Raw genomic sequence first — 19,374 nt, forward strand, 5'->3', positions numbered from 1 at the left:
CAGTTAATTTTTTCCCAATTTAATTGCCTATTTTCCGTCTAAATACTTATATAGTTCAGTTGTTTTAAAGACTAAAACAAATTTCTGGCTAAAAATATCTGAGTGACATTTCTCTAAATTTTTAAGAATTTTATTGTCATTTTAATCACAATCTTTAACACAGAAAGTGTTGGTTTGGTTTCTGTTAATTCACCAAAAACATTTTAGGCAGTTATTGGACCTGACTGTTGTCTTTTAAAAGACTGCAGAGTTTAATAGAGAGACTTTCAAAATAAAAACATAATAAAATAAAACAAATACATTTCCACTTTGGTTTTACATCTTATTCACTTGTTTTTAGCTTTCTATTTTGTTAAGAAGTTTTTTTTTTGTTTATTTTACTAAATAGGTAAAGGTGACAAAGACATACTCCTTGGCTTGCTTTATTTTCCTTTATGAGAGTTTTAGCATAATATCATGTTGAACAGGACAAAGAAGTTGTTATTGGGATAATTAATAATTAATTTATTAATCAAATTAATAAAATGTACAAAGCCCACAGTCAACACCCACAATGACAGCCTTGACTTTTTTAGAGGATCACTATTTTCCTCCTATGCTAATATGCAAACTAAGAGAGTTCAAACAGGTTAAAGGTTGTCTCTTTTCACACACACCAGCAAAAAAGTAATTCTCAGCCCAGTAGAGGAAAATGGTTAAGAATATCAGTGAGTCACTGACAATCTAAAATATAAAACACCATCACAGCTAACCACCATATGCTGTAACAAAAGTAGAATGGAAGCTTTGATACGTAAATTATATCCGCAGGATATTTCTAATACAGACATCAGAGGCTTTTAATTCACAAAGCTGTCTGAATTCTATATGCTGATGCATTTCATGTTCAAATTAGTAGTGATGAAATCATCCCATGGTTACTCATGATGCTATGTTAATCTTTCTTTGGAAGTTATATTTTCAATCAAAGATAAAGAATTTAATTAAAATTTTTATCTTCAGTGATTTTTTTTTTACATTTTGCAATGCTGGAATAAACTTATATAAGTTACTATTATAAGCTCCATTTAGCTTCCTACAGAACCCCACCAAGAGTATGAGTATTTGCAATTAATAAAGTGTGATGCCTCAGGTTGACTACTGCAGTACAACACTTTCTTTTAATACCTGTCAGCTTCCACACATGCCACGCTGCTTCCACCCTTTCATTATGTGCCACACCTATACTGGAAGCAATGCAAACCACACAAATATTTGAACACCACAATGGTATCTCAAGATCCCTGAACAAATACACAGCAACATTCAGTGAAAGTTCCAAGGGTGGCCTTTGCAGTGGACTGCTTTTGCTGAGTGGAAGCAGTTCATACTTCTGGCTGGACCATCAGACTGCCTTTAAGAAGGAAGGCTTCAGAGGTCTCTGCCTAGATCTGCAACAGAAACTTTTGCATATGCCTCACTTACCCCATCTCTAAAACAGGGAGTGATCTGCCTTTCCAATCCACCACTTTTGAAACAAAAGTCTCCAAGTTTAAGTGACTTGCATATTACAAAGGGCAAAAGGGAATGTTTGCTGTCTTAGAGGTATTCCTACGTACAGGTCCCTTTTCTATTCTTTTCCTGATTTACTGCAATATGATTTAGACGACTGACCTTGTATGAAAAGCTCTGTTTTCTTCGTTTGGTCCCTCCCACCCTTCTCACCAGCCCTACCTGGATGTTACCTCCCTAATTCTCACTGAAGGACCGCACACAGTAATGCAATACAATCTTTAAGCAATCTCTCTTCCTGAACAACAGAAGAGACTTACAGATCTCAAGAAGGCAGTGCCTGTGTGCTCTCTGTCACATCTGGTTTCATTTCACTGTGCCTGTGTCTCTTGGGGATGTTCCCAGTTTTGCATTGCATATCATATGGAGGAAAGGAGGCAGAGTTGTATGTGCATGAAGCTCTGTACAACACAGAGGTCAACGTCAGACTGCTCCCAGGGGCAGTTTGAACACTGAGTCACAGAGCTCCCATTGCTCTATTCCAGGGAAACACAACGATGACCCAAAGACTACCCTGTCCTACTATTGGTGACCAGTTCCCATTAGAAGGGCATGTAAGCCATCAGCAACATACAGAGACAAAGTTCACCTAACAAATTCTTCTCTTTCCCTCCATGGCCCACTTGGAAACCTTCTGAGTTAGGCTGCTTCAGGAGCACTCCACTTGAAGCCCTGACAGGATAATCTGCTCTGACTTCTTCTGTACAGCCCTCCTGTTTCAGGACCACAGTGCTCTGAGGTGATCAGCAGCTAGACAGAATCACTCGATGTTGCCTGAACACGTTTTTATTTTTTCCCTCCATGCTTACTCCACTGCCCTTCATTATATTCTCTTCCTCAATATCCCAGTCAGCCTTCATTTCTTACTCTTACAACTCCTAGGATTCAATCCACCAGTCAGAGGCACATGGAGACAACTGGACAAAGGTGTTCTCCAATCCCCCCTTCATGGTTCCAAATTGAAGCTTGCAGGATGAAGAAAATGTGCTTTTACCGCCACAAGTTAAATCTCACAGCCTCCTTTTCTTGGTGCTTCTGCTGTGCTGTGGCACAACTCTCCTCCATCAGTTCCACAAGAAATTTGACATTGTGAACAGGTATATCCTCCTATCCTGCTTTCATCTGAATTCTTTAAAGTTGCAGATACACATTCTGTAGCTTTTTTGGTTCCCAGTAGCCAATGGATCTAATCTTGTGACAATACAACTAGCTTTTCATGGTCAAAGCCCCTTCTGATAAAAGGCCTCTCTTTCTAGTTCCTGAGTTTTGCTTTTCTCCCTCATTTTGTCTTCTGAATTTTATTCTATCCTGCAGTAGAGGGATTATTATTTTACTTCTTTTAGTATTTTATCCTCATTCAGTACACTGTATATCATCCTCATTTGTCTTCAGTTTTGTTCTAATACCTCATAATAGTCTGGCTTTCTTTTCCTATCCAACAAATCATCAGGCAGGTTGTCATCCTTGCTCTCCAGCATGGGAAAATTGCCAAGACTGAAATACATTTCTCCTCTACCTGACTGTCTCTTCCTGTATCTTCTGTTTGGTCATGCCCCAGGTATTCATCATCATTTGCTGGCTCTGTTTACCAGGAGTTTTCTACACTGTTTTCTCTTTTCCCCTTTAATATGGTTTTAGAGGATGTGCAGAATGCTACCCTTACCCCTGGTTCCTACTGAAACAACCATCAACCTTCAAAACTTGGTTTTGGAAAGTCGGTCTCTCAGCTAGTTCCTAATTATACAAGATTATTTCTTCCTCCACACATATTCACAGGCTCTTTTTTTCTCCACAGGCAGCCTGAAGTGCTTACTCAGTGTTCATTGTTGTCTATGTCCCCAGCTTTTGGGCTTAAAACTTGCCAGTGTGGCTGCCACAGAAACTGTCCTGTTTGCAGGCTTCAAAGCTAATTGAGTCCTGTCAGCAATTACAGCCATATTCTGGGTTCAGTTCAGCAGCATTGTGTTCAAGCATTGTAAAAGAAGTGCCAGAAGGGAACTGACATGACTGTATTTATACTCATAAAGTCGGGAATTCTATGAATGAATTGGACTCATTGAGGGTACAATTAGAAAGTCTCAATTTGAGAATCAATGGGAAACATTCAGCTCTTATAGTCAGGGAAAGTAATGCTTCCAAACCCAGAAAGAAATACTTTTTGATGCAGTGCCTCAACACCAGGCACAAAACATATGATTTTGTTCTATATAAAAGATGAAGGATTTGAGCTATTCCCCAGAATACCGCCCAGATGAGGATAAAATCCATAATGAATATAATTTCAGTCACTGCCTTCTCAAACATGACCAACCACTATGAATCGCTTCAGCAGGTGAGGACAAAAGTCAGGATATTTAAATGCAACATTTTCTTAGAAGTGGGCTGGAGATTTTGGTCCATTAAAAAAGATTATAGGAACATCTACTAAATGTAAATGTATCCATCAAGCCCATAAATGCAGCCTAACTTTTTTACTTCTGCTCTTAGACCATCACAGCTAACAGAAAATGGCAAACTGTTCTAAGGACTTCAAAACTCTGCAGTGGTATCAGAAAGAATCCATGTCATAAAAAATTTCTAACACAATGGCTACTTAAGCAGCTCCTGCAGAGAAAATTGTCAGCACTTTCTCCAAATAAAATCTTTTCCCTAAAGCCAGGATTCTGATTTATATGACATAGCTATTTTTTCTGCTGTTTTAAACAATTTTATGAATGAAGAATTGATAGGAGGTGAGAAAAACAGGAAGCTTGTCATTTAATAGGGAGTTTAGCAATGATCAGTTATTGAAGAATAAGATGCATTGACTATGCATCAACATAAGTCTTACTGTACAAAATACCTGATCCCTTACTGTACAAAATACCTGACAAAACAGAATCTCAAACTCCTATTTATTGTCAGAGGAAGACGATGACACGACTTTCACTTGATTTTAGGATTTTCCTTGTAGGCACGAATTCAGAGACCACCAGTATTTAAATGTATGCATCAAACAGATAGCAGGACATAATTTAGTTTAATTTCTAGCAAAGTTCCAATGCCTAGGTGGCTGGTTTTTTTTATTTTCATTTCTGTTGGCAGAAATAAAAGAGTCACAGTGAACATGTTTGAGATATGCCTTACTTACTGGGAACTACTGAAACATCTGTTTTGCTCCTGAATTCCGCTACCCAGCAACGCTCCAGGATTACCACTTCAGAGGCATCAGAACTCTGTGAAACAAAGATGGCAAAACATTAGGATTTGGAACCTGACTGGGAAGTCCTTCTGTTTGGCTGTTAACAGCTCAAGTGACATGGAGATACAAAGACAATGAAGCACAGAAGTCAGTAGGCAGATGGATAAAGGCATTCTTTAATTACTGATCTGTACCATCCTACTTCAGCTCAATGAGTTACAAAAGGAATAAACTGTAAGAAAAGACCCTGTAGGAAACTTTAAAAAGTAGCTTCGGAGGGTTGTTTTTTTTTTTTTTTCATACTTTCAGCATTCAAAAATTTAGATGACACCTCATTCCTAAGCAAGTCGGGCAAGCCCAGCTCATTCAAACTTTCATATTTTCTAACAAGGCTGAATCAAATGTCAGATTCTATTCAAAGACTAGGATATTTTCAAGTGAACAAAATAATATGTAATTTTACAGAAGGCATTTCTCTTCCATTTTTATTTGAAAGAGATTTCTTTATCAGCAGCTGAAACTTTGAATATGGTCTCTGGCTATGCAATTCAAATGACATTAAGCGATATGGACCTATTGCTGAATGCAATAGGATACAAATTACCACTATCATTTTTTGTGAGTGCCTTTGCAGACAAGATGCACACTCTTCTAGTTAATAAGTGTGACTCATATTTCAGAAGAGTGAAGCTATCAATCACTCCCTCAGGATTAATATTTTTTCCCTTAAAATTCTTATTATCCATTTTTTATCCCTAACATCTGGTAACAAATAACCCTTAGAACATGCACCCAATACATTCCCTTCATTCCAGGTTCTCAACATGAATGTCAAAGAGCTCATTCTCTACCTCAGTGAGATTCTGCAGGGATTAATGCAAATGCTTGTTTTAGCACTCCTTCCTCAGGTGGTACTTTATTCCAAGGGATCCTAAAGATGAAATATTTTTCATACTGTGCAGCAACTTTACCAAAAGCCTGACTTTAGCTTCACATATTTGCCACTTAATTAATGACTTCATAAAAGTTCATGTGTATAACACCTGCCTAATATGCACAGGTTTTCTTGTCTATCCCTTTCTCTGTATTTATGCTAATTTATTTTGCCTGCCAGAGCCAGACTCAAACTTTTTGCCAAGGGTTCCATGTTAATTTACAAGTGGATGTCTTGATCCTGCTTTTCTCACAAAGGACCTTTTACTTACATGGCAATACACTGTCTTTCATGACCAAAACTGTGAAAATTCAATACAAAAAGACTTAAAGACTGACTAGCAACAGAATCCATTCACAAACATTTCAGAAAATCTAAAAAGGACTTCCTTAAAAATTCTATGTTTATTCTAACCTTTTACCACTTACTAAATGAATACTCCAAACCCAGTTATTAAACAAATTAACACCCGAGGGAAACAAAAGGTTAAAATAGAACAGAAGAGCATGAAATAAAGTACGCTAAGTTATATGCCAGAATTCAAGAGATAAGCTGTAGTATACTAAGAAAAAATAGACTTATCTAGAAACCACTTGTAAACTGATTTCTTTGAAAAATTATTCAGACTGGGCTGGTCTAAAAGGAATGTATTGTCACATCAACAAAAAAAAAAACAGCCCATCTAATTGTTTAAAACAAAACAAAAAAAATTGAGAGAAAAAAAGAAAGCAGTGAAACAATGGAATAAGTTCTGATAGTAACCCAAGTGCTATGTTAACTTTTTTATTTATAGAATCTAGCAAATCAGTAGCAATACATAGCAACCCAGCAGCAATTCTCAAGTGCTGTAGAGTGAGGCATTCTTTGAGGATCTCACAGATCTTTATGAGCAAGAGCTGAAGTCACTTTGGGAAGATCGGCAATAATAGTCCAACAAAACCAAAAGTAGACTAATTAGGAAGAGTGGTTCACTGCAATGATCCTGGTAACGATTTTAATTCTTTAAATTTCAAAGCTTCAGTAGAGTCTCACAGATAACCTTCCCTTGAAAAGTAGATACTGCAGCCTCATTGCTTCAAGAGCTGGTAGTCTTTCACTGGAGATATGACCAAAAGGAGTTTATTTTGGAAGTTAATGAAGGTCTGAGTCCATTTAATATTCAGCTATGAAAGCGACATAAAAGCTTTTGTGTAAAAAAAAAAATCAAATTACCCTGAACAATTTTCCTCCTTCCATCCCTGCAGAAAATCATTCCCCTGGTATGTTCATGCTCCAAAGATGAAAGACAGAAACACGAAAAGTCCCCAGACTTAACATTCCCTCCAAAACGTGTAACTGTGGTAAGTGTATATATGTCAGTAAGCAAAGAAAAACAACTCCCTTTACATGGCTTTCAGGTGAGTCAGATGTTTGGAAAGACAAGGGATGAGGAATCACAGCTTCCGTGTAGTTTTCTATAGCTGGCAAGATTAAGACTTGGTGTTTTGATTTGCACATGAATGACAAGTGTGTAATATAAATAAATTGGCAAGCAGGCAGCAAAAATAGCTTTCAAACAATTAAGGAGAATCTGTCTCACTGCAGTCTGTCTCACAATGCAGTTGACATTCAACAGTAACTGCAAACACAAGAGAGAAGAAGATGATTTCAAGCTCTCTGCACTTTAAGCCCACAGATGCTGCAGCTCAAGAGCCTCTTTAGAGACAAGTCACTCCCCTCTCTGCACCAACAGAAGCTGGAATGAAGCAATGCTGCAGCTTCAAACGAATGTGAATGCTTTTCCAAGATCCACAATCCAGAACACTGAGCAGAGGATGTGTATTTACTTCTTCTGTGTGTGAGAGAGAACAAAAAGGGAATTGAGAAAAAGGGATGAAAGAGCATTAGATTACCAGAGAATAAAGCACCTGTTGCTGCAAAACATTTCCCAAATCCTGACACAAACCTACAGAAAAATATCTTCAGAATTACTATTATGGCAGACTTTTCATCATTTAGATAACTGTGCTGTCACACAAAAAGCCTACAAGAAATTTACTTACAAATTAAAAATCAAAATGGTAATCAAGGAAACTATTATCTGATAAAGGAGCAGCCTTGGTTTTGACTACCTGAAGAGATCCAAAATTCTCTAATTTTAGGTGCATAACATAAGATAATAGCTAGTCAGATGAGCTTATTTCCCTAGGTTTTATTTTATTAAAAGGGTACATTGTAATGATCTGGTCTTTATGCATGGAAAATATGATCAAAATCAGACCTGCACCACTGTGTTAAGGTGCAATATATTAGAGAGTTTTTACTCCTGCCATAGGTATTATTCAATAATTGTTATAAAACTTACTGAATCAATCCAAGTGCCAAACAGCAACTGGAAAAACTCTTACATCTTTCTTTAAACACTGACAAAGTTAACAGGCACCCCACCACCAACCCCAGATCAGGAAATTGTTTTAAAACAGTGATTTGAGGAGACAAATTATTCTAAATCTGAATTAAATATCTCAGTGAAACTGCTAAAGAAGAGTCCTCAAACCTAGAAAATTAAAGCACTGAGAAACTTTTGAAGCTGTCAAAGAGAATGTCACGTTTGAGCTATTTTTGCATTCCCATAGATCTGATTTGATGTACCATTGTGGGGGGGAAGAAGCGTGTCATTGTGAATTGATTTTACAATAGGAGATTTGTTCCTGGAGGCAGGGCAGGGAATCTACTGGTAGGTATATCAAGTCAAGAACTAAGCTGACAGTTAAAAATAGAAGGAATTCCTTTGTGTTAAAACAGTAAGTAGAAAAGTAAAGCTATAGCGTTACAGAAAGAACAAACATTACAGAAAATAAAAATTCTTCTAATAAGACATTTAAAGCCTCCCCAGTCAGCTGGCTGGTGTGTGTGTGAATTGCACAGTTGATTTCTTTTAAAAGCATATATTCACCAATTCAAAATAATGAAATCAAAACCCTGTAGATTAGGGATGCTACATACACCAAACTACTTGGGTTTTTTCACATCAATTATTTTCCCTGGTACTGGCAAATGAGCTAATCAGACTGATAGTAGCTCAATAATGCAGGCATGTGCATGGGTCACACTTTCCACTACGCTGTAAACATCACCACCTACATTTGCTATTTCAGTGTTATCACAGATGATGGTTATGACTCCACAGAAAGAGTACAACTTTCTTATAGAAATTATAAGATTATAGGGTAATATCATTCACAAACAAAAGCTAATAGTCTTAAACTTATTTCAGTATATTTCTACAGCAATATGTCCATTACTGAGAGTAAATTTTTTTTCTAATTTTGAGATATTAACAAATAACTCTATGGCAATCACAAGCATATAATTTGCAGAATTAAAAACACCCCTTTAAATACTAGCAGGCAGAATTCAAGAATCTGAAATATCCTTCAATATTATATATTCTTCTGCCGTAATAATATCTCCATCCTGTGTCTATTAAGAAATGCAAAGCCTTCGAGCCAAGCAGTGTGATAAGGAAAAATGTGGTTGCTGGTGTCTGATGAGGTGTTTCAATTACTCCGGGCAAGCTGTAACCTGGTAGTTCATTACAGCCACCTTTACCAACTGTCAGCTCATCAAAGATGCTCAAATCATCTCTTAAAAAGCATGAGCTACCTACTGTGATTAAACCATCATGCAATGCTACCAGATCCCAACTTCAAGCTGACAATATAATACCACTAATCTGCATTCACTCTGCAAAATGTTGACTTACATCACTGAATAAGTTCTGCAGAACACAAAACTACCTTTAATAGATCATTACCTTTAACAAAAGTGAATACATAACAAAAAGTAGTTTCCTTTTCAGTTTCAAAATGCATTAGTAATAATTATAATGTACAAAAGCACATTCTATTTATTCATGTCCCACATTCACTCAGTTAATTATTTCAGCTCAAAAATATCTCCAATTACCCTTCCCACCAGAATTTAGTTATATGTAATTTAGATACTAATTATTTAAATTTTTCAAAGTTATATTCTGGCGCAAGACTCCAGTGATGTATCACAACACATCTTGGATAATTTGGTTTTTTTAGCAAAAGCTCTCACTTTGTTCTACACTTTTGGCAGTTACATAAAATATGTGGTATTCATCTCTGCTCTGTTCCCCATTCCCTTTTTACTTCAGAAATGTTAAGAAGCCTGGACCATAGCTTTGCCCACAGAGAGACTGCAGTAATCCTGGGAAATCTGGTATGTCTGAGCATGTGCATACTTGACATAAAACTGACACACAATATTTCCAAGCAAAATGCTATATTAGACCAAAGACCCCTTATTCTGCCTACAAGTGACTTAATGAAGTATCCAAGGAAGAGGAAAAGCAGGGCAACCATGTGCAGTCCTCTTTCAGTTCTCCTCTTTTCACATCGAGATTTTTCTCCTCAGATGCCTTTTCCATTCACTTACTCTCAATAATGCCCCTTGAGAGCACCTCCTACCTTTTCCAGGTCTACTTTTAGCATCTACAAGACATTATGCCAAGCAATTCCAGCTCCAGTTCCAATTCCATTCCATTAAAAACCACCTTCTTCTGTTTATTTGCAATCCAGTTCTCCCAACTTTGTTTAACATCACAATGGAAGAGACCATAAACCATAAATCCCTATCTCCTCCTTCAAGCTGTTAATGTTTTTCAGGTTACTATCTGAGACCACCTGGGTCATTGCCTGTTACCCAGACTGAAAAGTTTTTCTTCTCACTCCTTGTCCTGATGACTAACAGCCCTTGTTCTGAAACTTTCCCAGCACCTCCATGTCCTGTAAAATGAAGTGAAAACAACTGCATGGTGGATCTTTACAGATAGAGCTCTCTGCTTTGTTCTCTTCTTTCCCAACATCTCCTAATACTGAATTTACTTTTTGACCACAACTGATCATCCATCTGACCTTTTAAGAGAAATAAAACTCTCTACAGATCTCATTCTGGGGCAGAAAAGCAGGAACTGGTGCAAAGCCCATTTTCTGATGGGAAACTTTTATCATCTTTCTTCACATGTGTAATTTCACATTTATGGATGTTGACTTTTATCTGCCACTTAATTGCTAATGGTTTAGACTTGTAAGGGCATTTTATGACTACTCATACTTGGCACCCCATCTTGACTATTTAGAAAGTAACAGAATTTCTCACCTTGCTGCCTACTTTCTTTTCACCATTTATGCAGATGTGACAGCACCAGGCTGTCACAGTTCCTAGACCTTACACTACATTCGACTAGTTATTCACGTAAGAGGAAGTCTAGCAATGTAATGATCAGCATTATTTGCATCAAAAGGTGAGAAACTATATTGAAAGGCAAATGGAGAATGCAAGTATATAAAGTGAACAAAGATAGTTGCTTATACAACGGTTTTCTTCGTGCTCTTGGAAGTGAAAGATGTTCTCAGTTATCACACAGATCATTGATTTAGATGATGCACAAACTGCATGTGCAATTATTGGAATACATTTAAAGTACGAACATCATAAATGACAACACAAACTGCAGCACAATATGGCATTTTAAAAATACTTCAAGAGCAGAGGAAAACAAAACCAAACTGCATTCTACTTGCTAGTCTCCAAGAAGTAATATGTTGTGCAAATTACCACTGCAGAGAACTGTGCTTTATTCAAGACTGAGCTTCATGAACCACAGAACTCTAAAAAGAGCCTCAGAACAGAAGGCTTCATAACAAAATACACTTTCTAACCATTCTTACATTTTCTTCCAAAATGAAAAATGAACCCAAAATTCACTACATGCTGTCTACTTTTCACACAACCTTAGGATAAAAAATTGGTATAGAAACACTGCAAAAATTAAGTGGTTTGAATATTTTTAATTATAAACTGCCAATATATCTAGTGTATGTACAACTCCTTCTGCTTCCTTGGACTGTCCACAGCGATGTTCATTTGAAAGCAGCATACATTTGAAAGTATGATTCTACTCCACACAGCCCCTGAGCTTTAATCTCCTGCACAGTGTTTTTGGAAGAAGCAAACAGAGTATTTTTCAGGCTGCTTAAGACTCATCATGCTAAGAGATGGATGTGGGATTAGCTGTAGTCCCTAAGAGAATAAGAAGTTGTCCTAGCAGACCTGTAAATTGTCACCAGGCCAAATGTCACTAAACACCAACTTCTGAACAGCGAATCAAGTAGTACTTGAATTCTTTTTAGGCTTCTTCATGTTAATGTCACCATTCCTCCTCCAGCATTTGCTTTTCCTTTCCTCTCTTTTTTGGAGCTAAAGATATGGTAGCTCTCCAGGCCACTTCCAGATGCAATGGAGCATAAAGACACATCAGGTGAAGGTACATTTTGCCTTTAATCTCCACATCTGTGTTCTGTGTAGGAGCAGCAGGATTAGGCCCTTAAAATATAGCAGAGATGTATAGAAGATATCTTGTTTGAGGGAAAACAAAGCAAAAAATCTCAAACTACAGCCATAGAAAGAAAGATGATTGGCTTTTTCATCTCCCACAGAAATTTCTTCTCATATTCCCTTGCAACCAATAAGTCACTGGACATAAAAGGCAGAGTGATCAATTCATGTGTGGGCATCCAGAGAAAAACCATCTAGGTTATAGGCTTACAATTTAGAAAGCTTACATCACACTCTTTGAAAAAGAGAGATTGATTAAGCTTCATCAATTTTAACTTGAAAAATAAAAACATCTCCCCTAGCTACTGATTAACAACATTATTTTATTTCAGACATCTCACTGGCTTTCTGGTCTTCAGGATTACATCTCGGGAACTCTCTCACGAATTAAAGCATTCACATGACAGAGTGCAGGATTTTGGCACTTGGGAATCAGGAGAAAAATGTTGTAAGCAGCAAGACTAATGTTTAAGATTAAGTTAAATATCAAAGGAAATGGTGAAATCTCACAAGTAATAAGCTTGTCCCACTTTATTCTTCACAGGCAAATTTTTATAGAGATTTTAGAAAAACAAGTGCTTCAACCGAAAAAAAATAGCTGTTTTGCTTTACTAAAACATAATACATTCCTATTTTTGAGTATTTGTAACAACTGTAACTAAGCAAGAACAAATATTTAAGAAAAGAGCAGATTCATACAGACAATTGATACAGGACAAAACCAGCCAGATATCAGCAGGAGGACACTTCTCATAAAACAGTTGTTTCATCTCTGAGCTCTCAGAGCATCCTCAAGGGAAACTCACACAGCATTGCTCAAATCCGAGCTTTGGAATGGAGGATGCAGTTTTACGAGGAACTAAACTGACATAACGGCAAAAAATTCATAACTCTGCTAGATACCAAATACATCCAATGGGCCTTAAAATAAAAATTATGGGCCCCATATGATCTCTTCCCTCCACAGTCAACTCCTCACATTCCACCAGCTATAAACTGCCTGACCCTTAGGAGGCAAATGCTTTCTCATCTCTTCCCTCCACCAAAAACACACTGCCTACTTTCCTCCTGCCTCCCCTCCAAGGAATTACCTCATGAGACGGTAAAATTGATCTCCAACACTGAGAAACAGTCTTCACCTTCTATTTAGCTTTGAATACTGATGTTTTGGTTTCAGATCTTAACAAAGGCATTTGTGATCAAGAATGTGTCCTGTCTCAGCTGTGTCACCTGGTGTAACAAACCCCACAGCTTCCAGCTACTGATCTTTATTGTGTTGTGTCAGACACACCACCACTATCATTGTTCTGAGCAACATGCACGAAAAGAAAAAAGGAGTAAAGAGCCCACAGAAAAAAGTTTTAGGAGAGGCATTTCTAGCAGTTAGGAAAGAAAGATCAATAGATGAATATATGTGAGCAAGGAAGGTTTGAGTGGGGACACCATCGCATGCTTAAATTCAAACTACATTTTGTGATTCAATGTGCAGTTCAAAAAAAGTTTTCAAAGGCACCTAGCAAAGAGCAGCACTGGGGTTTCTAACCTATTTAACAGAAATTCTTTTTTAAATAACAATGAGTAAATACTTTAAAGCAAACTGTACTTAGACCTATTGCACTTTCTCTCTATAAATCTTTTCTTTCCACGTTTTACAAAAATCAAAGTATATTTAAAAAAGAAACCACAACATTCAGTCCCAAGCTGAAAACCCCAGGTATGCAATCCCTATTTGAAGCTATGAGCGCAAAGAACAAAAGTGTCCAACTGCAGAACGTACTACCAATCCTCCATATTCTCAAATATTTAAGTATCACATTCTACATTCAAAGCAAAATGAATAGAGTAATTTAAAGTTAGATTATTGAAATGCAATTAATCCAGAAGTTGTTGATTATAGCCTCAACAGGGCCTAAATATTTCTTCATTCTAAACATCTAAATTCTGTTTTGATATATTTCACTTGCCTCTAATATGGTGTAGATACTGAAGTCTACAGTACCACGTGTTGGCTATAAACAGCAAGCATAAAACTGATTGTTAAATTAGTGGTAAGTGAAAAGCTCTAAAATATGCTTTAAAATACATATCCTTCATAGAATACTAAGGCTGTTTCACAGGCCATCTTTGGCTACTATTTATGAAATTAATATCAGATTTTGCCATCACCAAGATAGTTGTCTCAATTTGCTTCAAAGTTTGTTCTTGTATTATTTAAAAAATGCTACACAGTAAAGAAACCAGGCAAGAATAAAATTATCTTGAAATCTTTGCTATCTTCCAGAGAAACAGTGTTGCTTATCCCTCCAGTCATGTCAGTGTCTTGCTAAAATTCAAACCCTTAATTTCCTAACCAAACTACTTTCACAGAGAAAGAATCACATGTACATCACAACAAAAGCCAGAAAAATTAAAATTTAAAAATGTCTAAATAAATAAACTGCACAATAACTGTTGCATCTGTGCAAAGATCCACATAACACTGTATAAATTTATGACAGCAAACAAATGAAAATAAATAGGGAATTCTTTAAGAACCAGGCAAGCTCATAATCATGCTCCTCTAAAACACCTCCAAGCTTCTGCTAGGCCAGTTCAGGGACTTTTCTGAACAAATGGGCAATTGTGTTTAACAAATTTGTATCAATTTCTTCAGCATAATGCATTTCCCAGTGTATTCAATTCTTCTGGGTTTTTTACAATTTGCTCAATTGTTTCCTGAAATTACCTTAGCTTTTATTTTAAATAAACTCCCACAAAAGACATTCTTCTAGTTGCACAAACTCCCACAGGAACCACAAAAGAAAACAAAATCCCCAGTAAAAATAGTTTGAAAACACCAGGAAATATGCAGAAAACACACCACACAGATAAGTTTAGAGCAAGCAAAAGGACAATATGGAACACTTCAGAGCTCTTGCAAAATTACATAAGTCCTATCATTTTCACCTCCGAGAATTTGAATTTGGCTACAAACCACAAATTGAAATGTTGCAAGAACACTGCCCTAATTTTTAAAAGGTGTTTTAAGCCTGTGACACATTGGCTAAGTAATGCTGTGCAACCATGTCTGGAGAGACCAGTTCTAGCAGACAAAACTCATCCTCAAGAAAAACATTCTGTTCAATGTCCTGATATGCAGCCTCAAGAGCCCATGCACTTGAAGAGGCCAAATAAGAAGCTACAATTTGCTGACAAAACTATATATAAGCAAACATTGAGTTAAAATCTATTGCATACTATGCAGAATTAAGATAAACTTCTCTCACTGTAAATATGGATTGTGACAAACCACAAACACATTTGTTTCCTAAAAAACAAAGCAACAATTCCAAAAATGTCAACATTTTAGCATCCAGTTTTGGGGTTTTTTTAAGTTGTTGGTTCGTACTGCACTTAGAGATCTTTTGATTAAATACTCTAAATCTCACTAGCAATAAATGATTTTACTGTATGATCATGAGCAAGCTAATGTTAAATAGCCTTTATCTTGGCTGTCTGCATTTTCCTTCTTCAGTCATGAAAAGGCAGCTTACATTTTCTGAAACAACTATGTGAAGTGCTGAACTACAGATAACAGCAATTAAGTTTCCCCCAAAGATTTTTCAGCATAAAATTAAAACACATTCATGACTGTTATTAAAAGAAGAGTGCAGCTGAAAGCACTGGATTAAAGATGATGAAGCTGTACAGTGTTCTGGAAATGTCAACGTTTATTGCAACATAACAGCTTAGAAACCCTTTACAGAGCCAACTATAACCTTCATATGGGCTTCATATTCCAAGTTGAAGCTGTAATTATAGGTCTAAAAAAAGAGAAGAAAAATCTAAGCCCTAGAGGTCATAGTTTTAGCACTGTTCTCAAATATTAAATAAAAAAACTTTGCAGACTGCATTATAAATGACTAAGGGAAATTTCAGCCATTGTACCCCCTTTCCTAAAACCAAACACTAACTCCCCAAGAAAACCACGTACAACCCCATTTTTTCTTTATAGACACGAAAAGACACAGTAATCTTGTTTCAAAATCTGCTCCCATCTATGTAGTGCCTTCGACTGTGTGTGGACACAAGGATATATATCCAAAAAACATTACAAGTACACAAAGTATCCCCCTGCAAATAGGTACATGTACAATGCTAACATGGTGTTACACGTTTGTTCCTCTGTGGTTTTAATGAGTTCTCCTGTGCTGTGCTGCCAAATCCTTCCAGACAGGCTTTTACGAGCAGTTTGCACACAGAGACACTTAGTGAGCAGCAAGTGTATGTTCTCAATCTAAAATAAATAAAACATTATTTCTCCTGCTTCCACTTACTAGTTTTATTTTCCATCTAGAGCAAAACAGAAAAATGCTTCCCAAAAAAAAAAAAAAACAAAAACCTTTTACAAACAGTTCTCTCATTTAGCAGCCTCATCACTGCTCTGGCATTTAGCCACCCTCAAAAAAGCATTTATTGCTTCATACACCATCTCCCTGTAAGTGCTGTGCCCTAAATATTGAATGAAGTATTAGATATTCCCCAGGAAACTGATCAAAATGACACAGCATAAAGGGCAACCAGCAATCTAGGGTATAATAAAATTACAGCATATTAAAGAATTAGTACAATATTTATACTCAGTTGCATAGAAACCCTGTGAAGCTACTTACAACATTGACTTCAGTACCCACTACATCCATCACATTACTACTAATTTAAATGTCAAAGCAGCTAACAGTGACTTTTCAGTGTTACAGAGGGTGCACGTTTATCATACCGAGAGAGTACAATCACATTGATAAGGTGTAAGGAGAACCCACCAGCTGAACATTTCAAAGTAATACACATGATTAATGGGACCATTTTGTTTTGTCACTTCTACCCCAGCTACATTTTAGGACACCATTGTGAACTTACAGACAACCTGGTGAAATTATATGGTTGACACAGTAATGTCACTACGCACGCATTTTCAGTTCTCTTGGTCAAACACCACTAAATCTCCACCAGCCAGGACCCAGAAATTAATGACCTCATATCTGTGTTGTCAGGGGACCAAAGGAATACAATGCCCAACTGGTCCTGGATTTCTACTCAGAGTGGGAACAGAAACCATCTCCTCCTCCTCTAGAATTTTGAGGGGAAAAAAGTATTTTTTCTCCCCTTACTGGAACTCCTACAGATGTCTTCCAAATGCCTGTTTGAGGGAAGCCTGCAGGTACCAGCTCTCTCTCCTTACTGAGTAGGAGGTTTGAGTAGGGCTTGGAGCCATTTCCCTAAGTCTTCACAGGCCATGAGCCCTGGCCCCTCAACTGCTTTCACATTTCTGGAGTTTGAGGCAAAAGGGAGGCTAACGCTCCCTTTAATGTTAATTTTGGCAATCCAGTCCTCAACTCAAAAAACTTTATAGGAAGCAACAACTTCCACTAAGTTGATTCTTGTCTTTATCACATCACTGTGGACTTCAAAAGAGACTAAACCAAAATTAGATAACTATATTTGACATTCGATAAAAACTTCTAAAAATAAAAAAGGAGCTATCTATAATTCCATTCAGATGCTCTCATCTCTAATTACTTTCCTCCTGCAGGAGGCTTGTACTCATTGCCTGTAGCAAGCAAGAGAAAGGCCTGACATGAGTCTCATCATCTTGCACAAAACCAGCTCGGTGTCACTCTGGGCTTGTGCACAGCAAGACTGTCTTCAACACACAAGACCTGTGGACAGGGATCCTGAGCAGAGATGCTCATGAAGAGATCAGGAGGACGTGAAGGAATGAACATAAAGGCCATAAGGAGAAAGTTCAGCAAGTATTTCAATGTACTGAAGACACTTAAAAGATCTGACTCCGACTGTCATTTCCAGAGACAGTGAAGCACTTCTGGAGGGCTTCTTTGTTTCATTTTTCTAATATCAATAAACCAAAGAAGTGAAACCAAAATTAGGACTTTAGCTTGCTTAAGCTGGTAGCTGTAATTACTCTCTTCTAAGGACCCAATATAAATGCAGTAATTTCTGAGGAAAAGAGAATGAAATTAGGCTTGTTCCAACTAATCTTTCTCACAATTGCCAGGGATATGCATCATCAGTCTTTGTTAATTCTTTACCACAGAACTTCTCTTCAGATAAGTTTCTCACACAAGGAAGTCCTTAAGCAAAGAGAATCAGCTTTCCAGAACATCTTATCCACGTCAATATATTAAAGATGAGAACTACAGCTACCATTTAACCTCTTTTGCTGCGAATAAATTGAAACACACTGAGCCCTTCCTTAAATGCTGCTAGAATTTAATTCAGGCAACTGGCTAGGAATGTTAAGCAGCAGTATCATATCCACAAGTTTACACACACAATCTAAATTTTCAAGGCTGACTTTTTCATGCTCTTTCATCAGTAGGAACAGTGTTGGTATCTCAGCTCTGAAAAAGAAAACCACTGGAATCATGTGTGCTCATAAGAAACACACATGCCTTAAATACCTCCTTCCCCTCCCTCTTTTTTTTAATGAGCACTTAAATGGGAAATTTGCTTTTAGGAGAAAAAGCAACATTTTTAGGCCTAGGTCAATGTGTTCTTTTCATCACAGCTGTTGAGTTCAGAACACAGACACTCTAGAAGTAACACAGCAGAAAAGTCTTCAACAGAAGACCAGAATTTTTCCCATTAAGACATATCTTATATTCATTTTTTAGCTGTGGAAAATGTAAATAAACTTTTCAATAACCATGTCAATGTAGTGGATATCTTGTTTTTACTTGGATACCCAAAATAATTTTTATCCATACAAACCTTTTAAAATATCTTTTTCTGGTACTTCCTGGTTATGTCATATCTATCCCAGATAATTTAATCCCAAATTATCACATTTCTTGTGTCAGTTTCAAGTTTCTTGTAACAGCTTTTGAATATATATTATCTGAAATTGAACCCTATATTTTGATTCTACTTCATTATTTTTGGGGTGGTTTTTTTGCTTCTTTTTTTTAATGGAATGTCTGAAACTGTTTTTTTTTAATGTAACACCCAAAAAAAGAGTGTCACATGGTTTATTCTCAGGCACCAGCATCCATCATGCCTTTAGATCATATAACTGAACTATCAGAGAAAATGGCAAAAGCAGACCTGAGTCCAGAATGCCAATGATGTTAATAGAGTTTTTGCACCATAAGATGCTCCAGCCATATGTTCTTAAATACACAATCACTCAATCTCACACTTTAACTCAAAGTTAACAGAAAAGCTTAAGAATTTTTGAAAGCTAGTAAGTTTTATACATTTCTACAAACCCAAGTCACAGACATCAAGTAATGTTAACACA

General features: G+C 36.9%; 1 protein-coding gene across 1 annotated transcript in view; it reads right to left on the reverse strand.

The window, feature by feature from the left end:
* The window catches only part of INPP4B (inositol polyphosphate-4-phosphatase type II B), a 293,656-nt gene that overhangs the window by 190,201 nt on the left and 84,081 nt on the right, over positions 1-19,374 (reverse strand). Inside the window, 1 exon segment of the mRNA XM_083862435.1 lies at positions 4,682-4,766. Coding sequence (XP_083718561.1) covers positions 4,682-4,766 — 85 coding nt within the window.

This window comes from Zosterops lateralis, assembly GCF_965231275.1.
Source record: "Zosterops lateralis genome assembly, chromosome: 5".
NCBI lineage: Eukaryota > Metazoa > Chordata > Aves > Passeriformes > Zosteropidae > Zosterops > Zosterops lateralis.